The sequence below is a fragment of the Aspergillus welwitschiae genome (assembly GCF_003344945.1).
Source record: "Aspergillus welwitschiae strain CBS 139.54b unplaced genomic scaffold BDQ94scaffold_14, whole genome shotgun sequence".
In the NCBI taxonomy this organism is placed as follows: domain Eukaryota; kingdom Fungi; phylum Ascomycota; class Eurotiomycetes; order Eurotiales; family Aspergillaceae; genus Aspergillus; species Aspergillus welwitschiae.
This window is the reverse complement of record NW_020798708.1, coordinates 367,729-380,686: the sequence shown is the minus strand read 5'-3', so window position 1 is coordinate 380,686 and position 12,958 is coordinate 367,729. Positions and strand designations below refer to the sequence as shown.

Sequence of the window (12,958 nt, the reverse complement as noted above, 5' to 3'; positions counted from 1 at the left end):
CCACTGCTAGTGTACTTTCTAGTAGGAAAAAATAGTGAGAGACTGACGTTTCCCCTTTCCTCAGCCGGTCACTATCATCCACTCATGCTGTCTATCTTGCAACCTAAAAGATTAGTAGTCGACTAGGAGTAGGGAGAGAGCCGACGCTATCTCCTACGGGGCCGGAAACTGAAAAATACCACATTACAAGCCCAAAAATCCAAACGCAAAAGGGAGGAGAGAGAAAAGCAAACAGGTACAAGATTCTGTAGATACTTAATAGGAATGAACTCTATCAGAGTTAGGTCAGTTAGGATGTAATTGCTTCTCCCATGATAGGCGAGGAAGGAGAGTAAGAGAAGAGCCCCAATTTCCAGTTTCAATCTTGGTGGTTTGTGCGCAAAACGAGGGGGAAGAAGATCAGCCCGTCAAACAGTCAAATCCGTGACTAGTCAGTAAGTAGTTTTGAACTCCTGGAGTAGTAATAAAGCCAGCAAGCGAACAAACCGTTACGTTGCCTGTTTGGCGTGGGATTGAGTTCCCTCAAATTGAAGATAGGAGGAATAATAACAGAAAAAATAAAATAAAGTAAAAACAGAATATTGGACAAGAACAATTGGGTGCAATCCCACGCACACACATACACACACACACACACACACACACACACAGTCTCTCTCTCTCTCTCTCTCTCTCTCATTCCCCGTACCAATGGATTGACTGGAGTCCTGCTAGATACTAGCAGTGTCTCCATTTCTATTATTATCAAAATCTGGGAAGTCCAACGTAAAATTAACCGTGTGAAGATCCACTGCTGCGTGGCCCTCCCGAGGAATTAAATGATACTAAATTAATTATATAGTGGATCGCAGGCCCCCCTTCGTGATCCTTGCCTTTGGAGTTGGTTGAAGACAAGGAGACGTTGTTGTTGTCGTCGTCCTCGTTCCTTTTATTTTTATTCTTATTTTTATTTTCCCCCCCTCTCTTCGGTTTCGTTTAGAACCGGGAAGTTTGAACTGGAGGGAATTCTCAGGGTTGAACTCCTGGTAGGATACTAAATAGTGATACACTACTATTTCTACTACTCATGAACAACAACTATTATTACTACGACTACTCCAAGTAGACACTCCTTTCAGCCAATACAAAACCAACGGGAGGGTGAGATTCTCCATTCCACTTTCCGCTTCCTCATTCTCCAATTGCCAGTGCGAGAACAAGATACACCTCATTGTGACCACATTCTTTGGTTCTCAACGTTCTCTCCTTCAATTCTCGCTCCATCGTCGTCTGTTTTTCTATTTTCTTTTCTTTTCTTTTCTTTTTTTTTTTCCCTTTTACTTTTCATTATTCTTGCTTTTTATCATCATTATTATTTGGAAAGCTATCACCTTCGCCAAGCCTGGCTCTGACTTGACTGACACTCTCTTTGCTTGCTCTTTTCTCATTTTTATTTTATTTTTATTTTTACTATATTTTATTTTTTTTTTTTTCTTGCCGCGGTCCAGCCATTCTTCTGCCCTCCGTCTTTCCCTTTGCTCGTCCGCCTTCCGTTCCTCGCAACCATTTGGGGGCCATGGTTCGCTGCGCAAGAGACCTCTTCCCCCCAGTGTCGTTCATTTTCCGTTGTGTGACCGTTTAATCTTAATCCTAATAATTTCCAAATCTTAATCAATCGCAAGCCGTGACCCTTCTTTCGTGCCAGAATACCAGTTCTCACATCCTGTTCCTTTGTGGCTACAGTCCTGCTATCGCTCCCCGCCTCCCTCCCTGTCCCTCCCTCCTTCGCTCGCGCCCTCGCCCCCCCTTGGTTAATCCAGCGTGCACCACCGTCTCGCCCGGCTCGTCCAGAAGGCTCAAAAGCCCTTCGCAGCTCCGTCCAGAACGTATTTCCCCATCCCTCGAGTTAAGGCGCAAGCGATGCCAGGATAATGGTAGAAACGCGATCCGCTTCTGTCCCTGCTGTCGTGATGTCCGACTCCACCTCAACCATCCAGACCGTTCCCTACGACGACACCATCGCCGCCACGGCCCCGATCGCCGTTCGTTCCGCCTCATACCCTACCCCAGTGGATTGTACTTCGTGCTCGGAGGAAAGATCGCACAGCGCATCGTCCGGTAGTGCTTGGGATCAGTCGGGGTCCGCGCCGTCGCAACAAAATGCCAGATCGCGGCGGAACAGGTTCACTGCCTTACCAGAGGCTGGGGCCTCGACCGTGAGCTTGCGCTCGCTGCGCAATAGCATCCCCAGTATCATTGTCAATGATACCGCCTCCCGTCCTGCATCCCGCCCAGGATCCCGTCCTGGTTCGCGGTGGTCGGAGCGCAGATGGGGCGGTCTGAGAAGTAAGAAGTCGGGCGAATTCGATCGTGATGAAGATACCCCCCCTGTACCGCCGATTCAAGCTCCCTTCAATGGCATCGCTCTCGATATCCCGAATTCGGCCCTTGATGGCCTCGGAGCGCAATCAATGCGTTTCTCCAAGCGCGGAAGTCTTATCAAGGAGGAATCGAAACGCCAATTACAACAGCAAATCGAACAAGAGGAAGCAAGACGACGAGAGGCGGGCCAACAGACCCAGGATGGAGAGGTACCTGATGACAGAGAACCGGCGTCACCTGATGTCGCTTCGTCGGAACAAAATAGCACAGAGCCGGAGACTATTGAGACGCCATCGAGGCGGTCAAAGCCCGTCTCGACCCTCCGAGTCAGGCACAGCGCCATGGCAAGCAGAGCCATCTCTGCGGACGAAGATATGTTGTCGCGACGGGTACGGCTGATGTATGAGAAGGGTGAAGAAAATGTGACAGACTCAGAAGTAGCGAAGTCCATGGCCATGGAGAATGGCATTTTGTGGGAAGATACCCCAACCAGTATGGAGACCTCTCGTCTTTCTGGACCCAGTGTGTCAGTGGATACCAAAAGTGTGGTGTCGTCTCTCGGTCCAGAGAACGGACCAACGATCAAAAGAGAGGCCCACGAGCTAGCTGGAGGCATTGAGTACTGGCAGAATATCAAGGCCGGAGACGTCGACCGATACGGATTCATCCGCTCACCGACGTCCAACTCCAACGAGGGCATTGACCCCAGTCCCATCCAGCGCGTCTCTACCAGCCTACTTATGGCTTCTGAGACACCGCGACGGAAACACTCCATCCGTCCACCCTCCGCCATTGGAGGGAATCGTTCCTTTTCTGGCCTCACAGGCCGCTCCCCAACGCGCAAGATGTCTGAGCCTTCAATACGGCCAACCTCCTCTCACAGCATGTATAGTACAACGATGATGCGACGATCAACCTCGCGGTTTCGTCGGGCCGCCAACCATCTGCCACACAATCGCGACCGCCGCGTCAAAGATGAGGCAAGCGATATGCTCACCCACCCGACAGCTCCTCTGAATCCGGGCGAGAAACAGGACGCAGCTGCCGCCCGCGCGGCGAGAAAGAAAGAGTGGGAGAGAGAAGATAAATGGACAAAAATGGCCCGCCCGATGCGGAGCGGAGATGGCGGTGGCATGACATTCGAGTTCGACACGACAAGCTCCAAGCTGATCGAGCGGACATGGAAAGGCATCCCTGACCGATGGCGAGCTACCGCTTGGTACGCCTTTTTGAAAGCCAGCGCCAGATTGCACAGTGATAGCCCTTCAGAAGAGGAGCTAATTGAAGCGTTCAACGAGTTCCAATTGGTTTCCTCGCCCGATGATGTCCAGATTGATATCGACGTCCCGAGAACCATCACCAGTCACATCATGTTCCGGCGACGGTATCGCGGAGGCCAACGACTATTATTCCGAGTACTCCACGCAATGTCCTTGTACTTTCCAGACACGGGATACGTCCAGGGTATGGCTGCTCTTGCTGCGACTCTCCTCGCCTACTACGACGAAGAACACGCATTTATCATGCTCGTACGACTGTGGCAATTACGAGGTCTGGAGCGTCTGTACCAGTCCGGCTTTTCAGGCCTCATGGAGGCCTTGGGGGATTTTGAACGTGAGTGGCTAGAAAAAGGAGAGGTAGCTGCCAAGCTGGTGAGTCAAACAGCATCTTCCCATATCTCTCGGTACACCGTTTCCTAACCAGAACTTAGAATGAGCTTGGAATTCCTCCCACAGCATACGGCACACGGTGGTATCTGACCCTTTTCAACTACTCTATCCCGTTCCCCGCTCAACTCCGCGTCTGGGACGTCTTCATGCTTCTCGGTGATGCCGAGGACCTCACGGCACCCGGCTCCTCAGGCAAAGGCAGCAAGAAAGAGGCATCCACCAGTGCCTTTGGAAACGGACTGGATGTTCTTCACGCGACCTCCGCCGCCCTGATTGATGGCATGCGCGACATTATCCTCGAATCCGACTTTGAAAACGCCATGAAAGTCCTCACCAGCTGGGTTCCCATCAAGGACATCGAGCTATTCATGCGTGTCGCCAAAGCAGAGTGGAAAGTGCACCGTCGGAAAAAGGCCTCTTAGTGGCTTTGCTGTGAGCAGCCGCAGCAGCAAAGCAAGTACACAAGTGACGTGATGTGACGACCTCTATCTACGACGCGGACTAGATCCGCAGATTCACTTCAATAATACATACAGCACAACCCTACCTTATAATATACTCACCCGATCCGCAATCCTCGACACCTTACCCTCTTTTACGATTCGACCCGACGAATTCTTGATGAATGAACAAAAGTCGTTTTGTTTCTTTCACTTATTTATAATACGGTTATTCTTCTTCTCCGACATTGCTACTTACTTCTCGTTTACATTTTTATTTCATGGACTACTTTTCTTTGACGGCTCTCACATCACGATACCAATCACTCACTCTACCTCGTTCGACGACAACAACAACAACAACAACAACAACAACAACAACAACAACAACAGACAAAAATTTTGTTTGTCTGTGTTTCTCGAACTACGAATGGATCCATACATACATACAACATGCAACATACTTACATACATACATACTCGCTCTGTCACATACATTACACACATACATACGCGCACTCTCGCTTCATCTTTAATACATACCCTACATACACCCACTTCGGCTCTTTCTCTCTCAAGATGGAAAACGTGTTTATATGCCTGTCACCTGCCCACTCTCGATGCAGACACGGATACACAGATACACGATGGATGTATACACACATCCATATCTACCCATATCCCTTTGAAAACTCCCAATGTACGGAATTGGCAGTTTGAGGGAGTGTCACCAGTCAGGTCTAACACACACATACATATCCATACACCCATACATAATCCCTCTCACTATATAACTCCGCCCACTTTTGAACTTTCATTCCCAAATCAATTTCCTTGTCTTGTCTGGTCTATCTCTCTCTCTATACATCTGCTGGCCCTTCCCTTTGATATTTTCCTTTGCTGTCTGTCTTCGCCCATCTGCTTCTGGTTTCTGCTACACTGCACACAGCACACTGCACACTACCTATCATTTCCTATATACTAGGGACCAAACCAACTACATACTTAATACCTTGTTGTTGACTCTGATACCCCTTTTATTTTCTCTTCTATCGTTATCGCTGTTTTCTTTGTTGTCTGTATGTCTGTTTCATCTTGCGTTACTTCGTGGTCTCTCTTTTACGTTGTTGATGTCTTATTTGTCTCATTCATCTGTCAGGTGGTAACCGCCACAGTTATTGTTGTGCGGGACCCATCCCGGCAGTCTATCCATCTATCTATCTATCTATCGACCCTGGTCTTGCCTATGTAGCTAGCTAGTCCCTCGTCTACTAGAGTCTCATCTGTAACCATAAGTAGTTGACTGTAAAGATTCCTAATAAAATATCGGCAACATTTCTCGAATACGTCTCCACCAAAGCGACATGCCAATTGTATTCCGTACAAACCCAAACCCACCCTCTAGAAAGGCTAATCACGCGCACTGTGGTATCAATATATATCCCAAGACTTTTGGTCAGTCCCATCAGCCCAGCTGCAGGACAACAGAGCTCAGAAATGGACCAGATTCCTGGTAACCGCCGCGATCCAGTCGAGGGTAATCCATATATCGATATGGTATACGAAAAGAATCGAAAACGAACAGGATAAGAGGAACGCAATGAGAAATGGTATCTGCAGCAAATCCAGAAACGCTTGAAACAAGAGAAGGAATTCTTGGAAAAAGAGAGAATGGCAAAATGTGATAGACAACCTTCCGTGGGGTTGCTATCCTGCAGCTTGTAGATGTGAAGAGGGCGATGGATCGGAATGTGGGACGTCACTTGTCTCAAATTAAAATGCGCTTTCGGAGACGGCAACGAATTTCCCTTGAAGTCGCATAGATCCTAGTCTTCCGAGGCGAGATTATACTCTTTGGACGGCTGCAGAGTCCTTGTTGGTGAACGGGCAGGACTGCTGCGAGGATCGTGATAAGATGCTGCTTCACTGCGCTGTACCCGAGCTGTGTGGGGTGAAGCATGTCCTGCAGAAGTAGTTGTCTCTTGATAATGTTCCTCCTCATCTGCTCGATCACGTTCTGTCGGTCTAGCATCGTCCACAATCATACGTTCTGATGAGTGAGTCGGGCTAGTACCTCGACTGCGGTGCTCACGTTTCACATCTTCCGCCAGAATCTGGTACGAAGCAGACGCGTCACTCGATCTTGGAAGAGAGTGATGGTGGTGTGTCGGTGGTGCTGCTTGCTCAATGTGGTATTCTGGGCCCGGAGACCCTGGCTGAGATGTCTGCGAGGAGCCAGGAAAGGATTCTGGGAGACGAGACGAGGGCAATGGAGCTGGATGGTGTGCCCCATGGGCCTTTCTCTTCCGTCCGGGGGAGACATTGGAGTCCACATGACGAGATCCCTGCACGGTACCCGGTGATTCCTGCCTGCCTCTTCCCGGTGGCGCATGTCCTGTCGTCTGGCCTGGAGGAACCCAGTGGTGGAAGTATAGGGATGGTGGGGACCGGCGAACCGAAGAATCTGACTTGCCCCGGGGCGGCTGAGTTGACGGGATAGACGATCCCGGGGCATAGTGCACATTGCTGAGATTAATGGGGGGTTGGAGCTGTGACTCTCCCGGGTTCATGCGAGGGATAGCCGCAACAGTAAAGCGTGGATCAGCGGGGCCATTGGATACTGACGGACGACCCAGCGGTTGCGGGGTAGGAGAGGCTCCAACGGCATGCAATGGCTGGGATAGCAGGACTCCTGGAGGAGGCACAGTTTGAGGGTGCACCGGTGGAGCAACATAAGCATTTGAAGGGATGGTACGGGAGTCTTGACGGACATGCGTAGGCCGACGCTGAACATGGGGATGTGCATGAGACATGACAGGCATCTGAGGAGCCGAACTGCGCGCTGCCGAGGGTTGAGTAAGGTATTGTTGAGTGAGTTCGAGCATCGATGCCGGCAGACCGCCGGGACTGATGCCGGCGAAGATGAGCGGGATCATCTGGGGTGGGACACCGGCCTGTAAGGAATCACGAAGCATGCTTTGCTCGACCCTCCGCTGTTCGAGTCGTAGGGTCTCTTGGCGCGTCTTCTCTTCTTCCTGCTTCCTCCGATCCTCCTCCGCTTTGGCCTGGAGCCATTGTCGCATGGAGTCATCCGAGGACTGCCATTGACCCGGGGGCGGCGGGAGTGGCTGGTTCATGGCAGAGCCAGATACATTGGCAAAGCCCACATTGGGTGGCGGTAAGGTTAACGAGGCAGGAGGCGGCAATCCAGAGCGCGAGGGGTCCATGGAGCGGTCCGCAGAGGAACTTGGGGGCGCGGTGACCGCTGCTGGCAGGTCAGGCACGGGGGGCGGGGATGACCGTGGGGTTGGAACGGACTGGCGAACAATGGAGTACTCATGAGGACCTTTAACTCCGTTCTGAGAGGCAGGCTTCAGTGTGAGCAGCATGATTCTTTCTTGATTTGCATCCGGCTCAATTGGGCTGGATTATGGGGAGGGGAGAGCGGTCAAGAAGTCCGATTCACAAATGAACGTAGAGAAAACGACAGACAGCATAAACTAAGATTGCGGAGATAGATAGGCAGAAAGATAACGAGGGGATCACCGCTCCACACTCAAGTTATGATCGACAAACATAGACATGAAAGGAATTGGAAAACGATGAAATCAAAAGAGACCAAGAGAGGCGGGATGAAGAAGAAGAAGAAAAAGGGAAAGGATGCACAGAGGCATCTTCTGCCTGGGGAGGGAAGGGGGAAGCAGTAGAAGGAAGGTGGTAGTAATAGTAGTAGTAGTAGTAGTAGTAGTAGATAGAAGTAGACGTCGTAGTAGTTGGTTTCATGCACACGGGGAAGGGCAGCTGGAGAAACTAAACGGGACCGAAAGTGGCTAACAGCCCACACGAGAGCAATTGCTTGGGTATACAGCAGACCAAATAAACGACAGGCGAAAGACAAGATGCGAATGATGAAGCCCGAAGGGAAGAGAAAAGAAAAGAAAGAAAGAAAGAAGGAAGAATAGAAAAGGCAAGGAAAGACAAGGAAAGCATCGCAATTGCCCAAACAGGGAAGCACCCAAAACAGGAAAGACACACTTACCCAATCGGGACAGGTCCCCGCGATGCACTAGTCTGGATCGGGAATTTGACAGCCTGAGGATGTGCCAGGCCAGCCAGGGGGGAAAAGAAGAGAGAGAGAAAAAGTAGGAGGTAAAAGGGCAAAAGAGTGTAAAAAGCACTGACAGCTTAAAATCGACCAGATATCATGCTATCTACCCGTTTATTAATCATCTTCTCTTCTGCCCCTCCGCCCCTTTGACTAGTTTATATATCTACCGCGATCTCATCCCTCCCAAGTGGAGATTCACTTGCGTAGACAGGAATCGGGGGCGTTGGGTGATGACGACGAACGGGAGTGCGCGACTCGTCATGCTTTGGGATCCATTTCCCATTTCGATTTCGGGCCCTACGGTTTGTTCTAAACTGAAAGTCACTAATCTCCCCACGTAATGAATCTTGGTCAGCCGTTATTGATTGATTGATCGATTGATTTAATTGATTCATTTTGATATCCACAATATTCTTTTGTCCGTCCAGCACTACCTACATATCTACCTAGTACCTACTAGTTCGTCATCCACCCCAGTCGAGAAAGTAGTCGTCAACAGAAGGGATAAAAGTGGAGCGGAGAGCTTGCCCAAAAGGCATGGATGGATGGATATGGCATGGCACGGCCCTTTTGGGGCTGACTGTCAGTAAGTCTAGAACTAGACTAACGCACTAACTAACTTACCAACTGGTCTAGTTGGGAACTAACCTTCTACTGACTGAGTACAGGACTAACCAGATAGATAATTAGATATCATTTGCCCACCCTCTGGCGTTTCATCTCCCGAGCCCCCGTTGGGGAAACATTTCTGCTCATCGTTATCTTCTTCGCTTGTGGGCTGGGCGGGGTTTCTTTTTTATCTCTGACGCTCCGTCAATTGTTCCTGCTATTTGCTGTTCCTATCGTTCTATTCCCGCTTTCTTGAGAATTCATGGTGTTCTTGTTTACTTAGATTCTACCTTTTCTTTCGCTGGGAAAACACGCTACGTAACACCAAATTGAGCGACGTACACCAACCAGCCAGGACCGGTGGGAGGAAATCTTTCAAATCCGGCTTCCAAACATGCTCGCCAGATCAGGGGAAGTGATGAATAAAAGCTATATATATATACTAGAAATGCAATGCCAGGGTATCCAGTTCCGCATCTCCCCTGTTTCCTCATGCGCTTCAGTGGTCCCGGTCGAACCGACTCAGCACCTCCGGAGGTACCGTCGGTATATACTTGCGCGCGCGTTCTCGGTTCGTGCCGCCCCAGCCCGCCCCGTAACTAATCAGCATATCTGTGCTCGTGGGCAGCGAGAAGGGAAGCGTGAGGGACGGGTCCAGGAATACATTGTTACTGCGCTCATCCATCCACGCCGACGGACCCGGGTGCGGAGACGCTACGCTGGAGCCAGGCGATGCCACCGAAGCTCGTGTGGAGGGTGATCCGGCCGCCTCCGAAGCAGTCGAGGCTGGAGGGGTCTGAGGGCGTCCATCGGTAGATCCTGCCTCGGGTGCTGTGGTATTTGGCTTGGGTGCCTGGAGTTTCGCTTGTTCTCGGAACAGCAGCCCCGGATCGCGCTGCAGCTCAATCAAGAATTTCATGGCCGGCTTGGTCAGCCCCTTCTCGCCGACCTCGGGCCGATACGACTTGACCGCATGCAAGAGTTGCGCCGGGGTAAGTTGCTGCAACTGGAGCAGAGTCGTAACAAGTGACTCAAAATCGTCCCCAAGCGACGAGAAACACTGGAGCCACTGTAGGAGCTGGATCACTGGCGCCAAATGCCGGCGCGCAGACTCCATTGTGCTCTCGCCCGTGCTACTAGTCGATCCGTTCTCATAATGCTCCGGTTGGCGGTTGTTGTTTCGCGCCCAGTCCTCTAGGGTCGACACATTCATGCGAATCTGCATCGCCTTGGTCCGGGCCAGGTAGCGCTTGGTCGACATGATGCGGTTGAAGGTTTCAGCTCCAAGCCAGTACAGGAGCTGGGAGATAATCTGCGTAGTGATGACGGAGTGTACATCGTAGAGATCGAGGACAAAGAGCGTAGAGGAGAGGAGAGAGGTGATATTGCGCGGAGAGACCTGTGCGCGCCGCCTGGGTGATGGGGGTCGGAAGCGCTTCTCTGCCGGTTCGGGCGCTTTCTTGGATTTGGAGCGGAAGAGCTTCCACTCGTTTTGGAAGTGTACGTCCTCCAGGCCCGGAATAGTCTCATGGTCCAGCATGGCGGCGTCGAGCACTTTGTTCATGCGACGCTCGGCGTCGCGGATGATGAGAATGAAGATTTCATTGATCAATTCGGCCAGGTGTAGCTGGAATTCCACCGTGGCTTCCACCAGCCCGCCATCCTTTTTCAAGTAATGTAGCAACAACGTCGCATTCGACATCCAGAAAGCTAGGATCGTCATGTCCCACTGATGGCGCTCAACGACATCGTTGATCTTCTCGGTCGCCGAAACGAGCAGCTTGGCAAGCAATTCGGGACTCGCATGATAGTGCGCATATCGAGCACTGAGAAAGAGGAGGTTCGCGGGAACGGGCTTCTGCGAGGGTGACCGTTGCGGTGTCATGTTGGTGATGATGATGTTGAGGATCCGCTCTAGCTCGCTCTCCTGGAAGACGAACATCTGATCGTTCAGACACCGATCCCACACGAATTCTTGCTGTTCTTCTTCGAGTTCCTCTTCATCCAACGACTATAATGGGCAACAAACGGTCTGATTAGCGCGCTGGTCTGAGACACTATGTTCAACTCAACCACTCACGTCAAACTTCTCGTCGAGCCCCAGGCTCGATAGGTCCACCTCAAGGTTGATGGCACTCTCCTCCATCATCATGCGCCGCTTCAGTTCATTCTCAGCAATCTCTTCCTCAAAGCGACCGTGCCCGAACCCGGAATCGTAGAAGTCGTCTTCAATCGCACTCGGCCCAGAGTGATAACCATTTTCATGGAGATACTCTGAAATCTCGCTACCAGGTTGTGCAAAGTCGAACGCCGTCCCGCCCGACGAGGATTTGATATCTGGAGACGCGCCATGGTCGAGAAGGATCTTCGCGATTGTCTTGTGTCTGTTCGTCATGGCCCACATCAAGGCACTCCACTGATTCCGGTCCTGCTGATCGATATGGGCGCCCGCGTCGAGAAGCGCCGAGACAACATCCTGGTGTCCCTACAACGAAGGTTAGCTTCGCGCATACTCAAACAGACAAAATGGCTGAAGGACGGCACGTACGAAGCAACTAGCATAGATCAACGGCACCGTCCCCTCTTCATCCGGCTTATTCACATCCACAAATTCAGCTGCATGACCTTGCACTAATCTCCGAACACGTTCCACGTCGCCATTACTAGCCGCCATGTTCAAGCTGCGCTGTAAGATATCTTTCTTCTCTGCGTCCGATAGCTTCTCGTCTGTTGCGATGGATTCCTCGTCCGCACCCAGCGACTCGACCTCCCGGTGAGCAGCCTGCGCAGCAAGCATTTCCATCAACCGGGCATCACTGTCCTCCAGTCGAGCAGTGGTTGTGGATTCGTTATCGTCGTCAGTCGATGCGGCCAGTCCGCGCCCATACTGGGCTTGTAGATTATGTTCTTCGTCATGGATATGGTCGTCGAGGGCTAGACTGAAGCTCAATGGTTTTGCGGCCACGGGCGTGGTGAGAAATTGGGATTGGCCTGCGGAGCGGACACGGATCAGCCACCTGTTACACTTCTCGTTATACTCGATCTCACGCGGGGCTTCTGGGGTTGTCTGATCGTGTAGTTCCCCGAGCGCTCCCAAGGAAAAATGCACATGTAGTCGCTCGCACTAGGCTCCTCTTCATGCGCGACCAGTAAGGAGAGGTAGTAACGCACCTTGCCAGGCATCATACATCTCGGTTTCGGGTTGGATGAGAGGGACTGAACGACGGTCGTCCAAAGACTTGGGGAGATCGTCCGGGAGACCTGCAGCGTGTAAAGACTTGCGTGCCGCGCTGTGGTCGGCCAGATCGGGGTCGCTGCGGTCGAGGTCGTTCGACGCCCCGCGGGGGGTTCCGGAGGCGTCCATGGCGGGTGGGAAGTGCGATAACGTCAGGAACCAACAAAGAAGGGAGGGGAGGGAGTCGGGCAAAGAAGCTCTGGCTCTCGCTCCATGGAGGAGGAATAAGACGGGGACACACGGGAGGGTCAGCCTCCTTTGGAATAGTTTCTGTTTCCCAGGGTAAGTGGGATGGAAGGTGGGGAATAATTTGGGCGAGGGGAGGGGATGAGAGCACGAGAGATGATGTTCAGGGAGAGGAGAAAGAGAGAACGTAAGGCGGAACGGCAGCCTGGGAGAGAGAGCGAGGAGATTGGGATGTTCCCGGCCGATGAAACTCGCCCGCTCCACTCGCTCCAGCTGCTGCGATTTCTCTCCATCCCGTTAGTCAAATTACAGGTTGGCTTACTTCCAAGAGTTTCACAATATTCCAAAA

General features: G+C 51.5%; 4 protein-coding genes across 4 annotated transcripts; 2 read left to right on the top strand and 2 right to left on the bottom strand.

Moving 5' to 3' along the window:
* Nucleotides 1-1,910: 1,910 nt before the first annotated feature.
* Nucleotides 1,911-4,453, top strand: BDQ94DRAFT_159203 (putative TBC domain protein; the record flags this gene model as incomplete). The annotated part of the gene is made up of 2 exons (XM_026769046.1): nt 1,911-4,013; nt 4,073-4,453. The coding sequence occupies 2 exons, from the start codon at nt 1,911-1,913 to the stop codon at nt 4,451-4,453; spliced, it is 2,484 nt and encodes an 827-aa protein (XP_026626893.1).
* A 100-nt stretch (nt 4,454-4,553) lies between these two features.
* On the top strand, nt 4,554-5,599 carry BDQ94DRAFT_27053 (uncharacterized protein). Its single transcript, XM_026775372.1, has one exon. The coding sequence runs from the start codon at nt 4,653-4,655 to the stop codon at nt 5,454-5,456; it is 804 nt and encodes a 267-aa protein (XP_026626892.1). The 5' UTR covers nt 4,554-4,652; the 3' UTR covers nt 5,457-5,599.
* A 698-nt stretch (nt 5,600-6,297) lies between these two features.
* Nucleotides 6,298-7,860, bottom strand: BDQ94DRAFT_169938 (uncharacterized protein; the record flags this gene model as incomplete). The annotated part of the gene is made up of 1 exon (XM_026771380.1): nt 6,298-7,860. The coding sequence occupies one exon, from the start codon at nt 7,858-7,860 to the stop codon at nt 6,298-6,300; it is 1,563 nt and encodes a 520-aa protein (XP_026626891.1).
* Nucleotides 7,861-9,227: 1,367 nt separating this feature from the next.
* Nucleotides 9,228-12,725, bottom strand: BDQ94DRAFT_142818 (DIL and Ankyrin domain protein). Its single transcript, XM_026766105.1, has 4 exons — nt 12,360-12,725; nt 11,737-12,179; nt 11,269-11,673; nt 9,228-11,199 (listed from the first exon to the last, which is right to left on the bottom strand). The coding sequence occupies exons 1-4, from the start codon at nt 12,550-12,552 to the stop codon at nt 9,688-9,690; spliced, it is 2,553 nt and encodes an 850-aa protein (XP_026626890.1). The 5' UTR covers nt 12,553-12,725; the 3' UTR covers nt 9,228-9,687.
* Nucleotides 12,726-12,958: the final 233 nt, after the last annotated feature.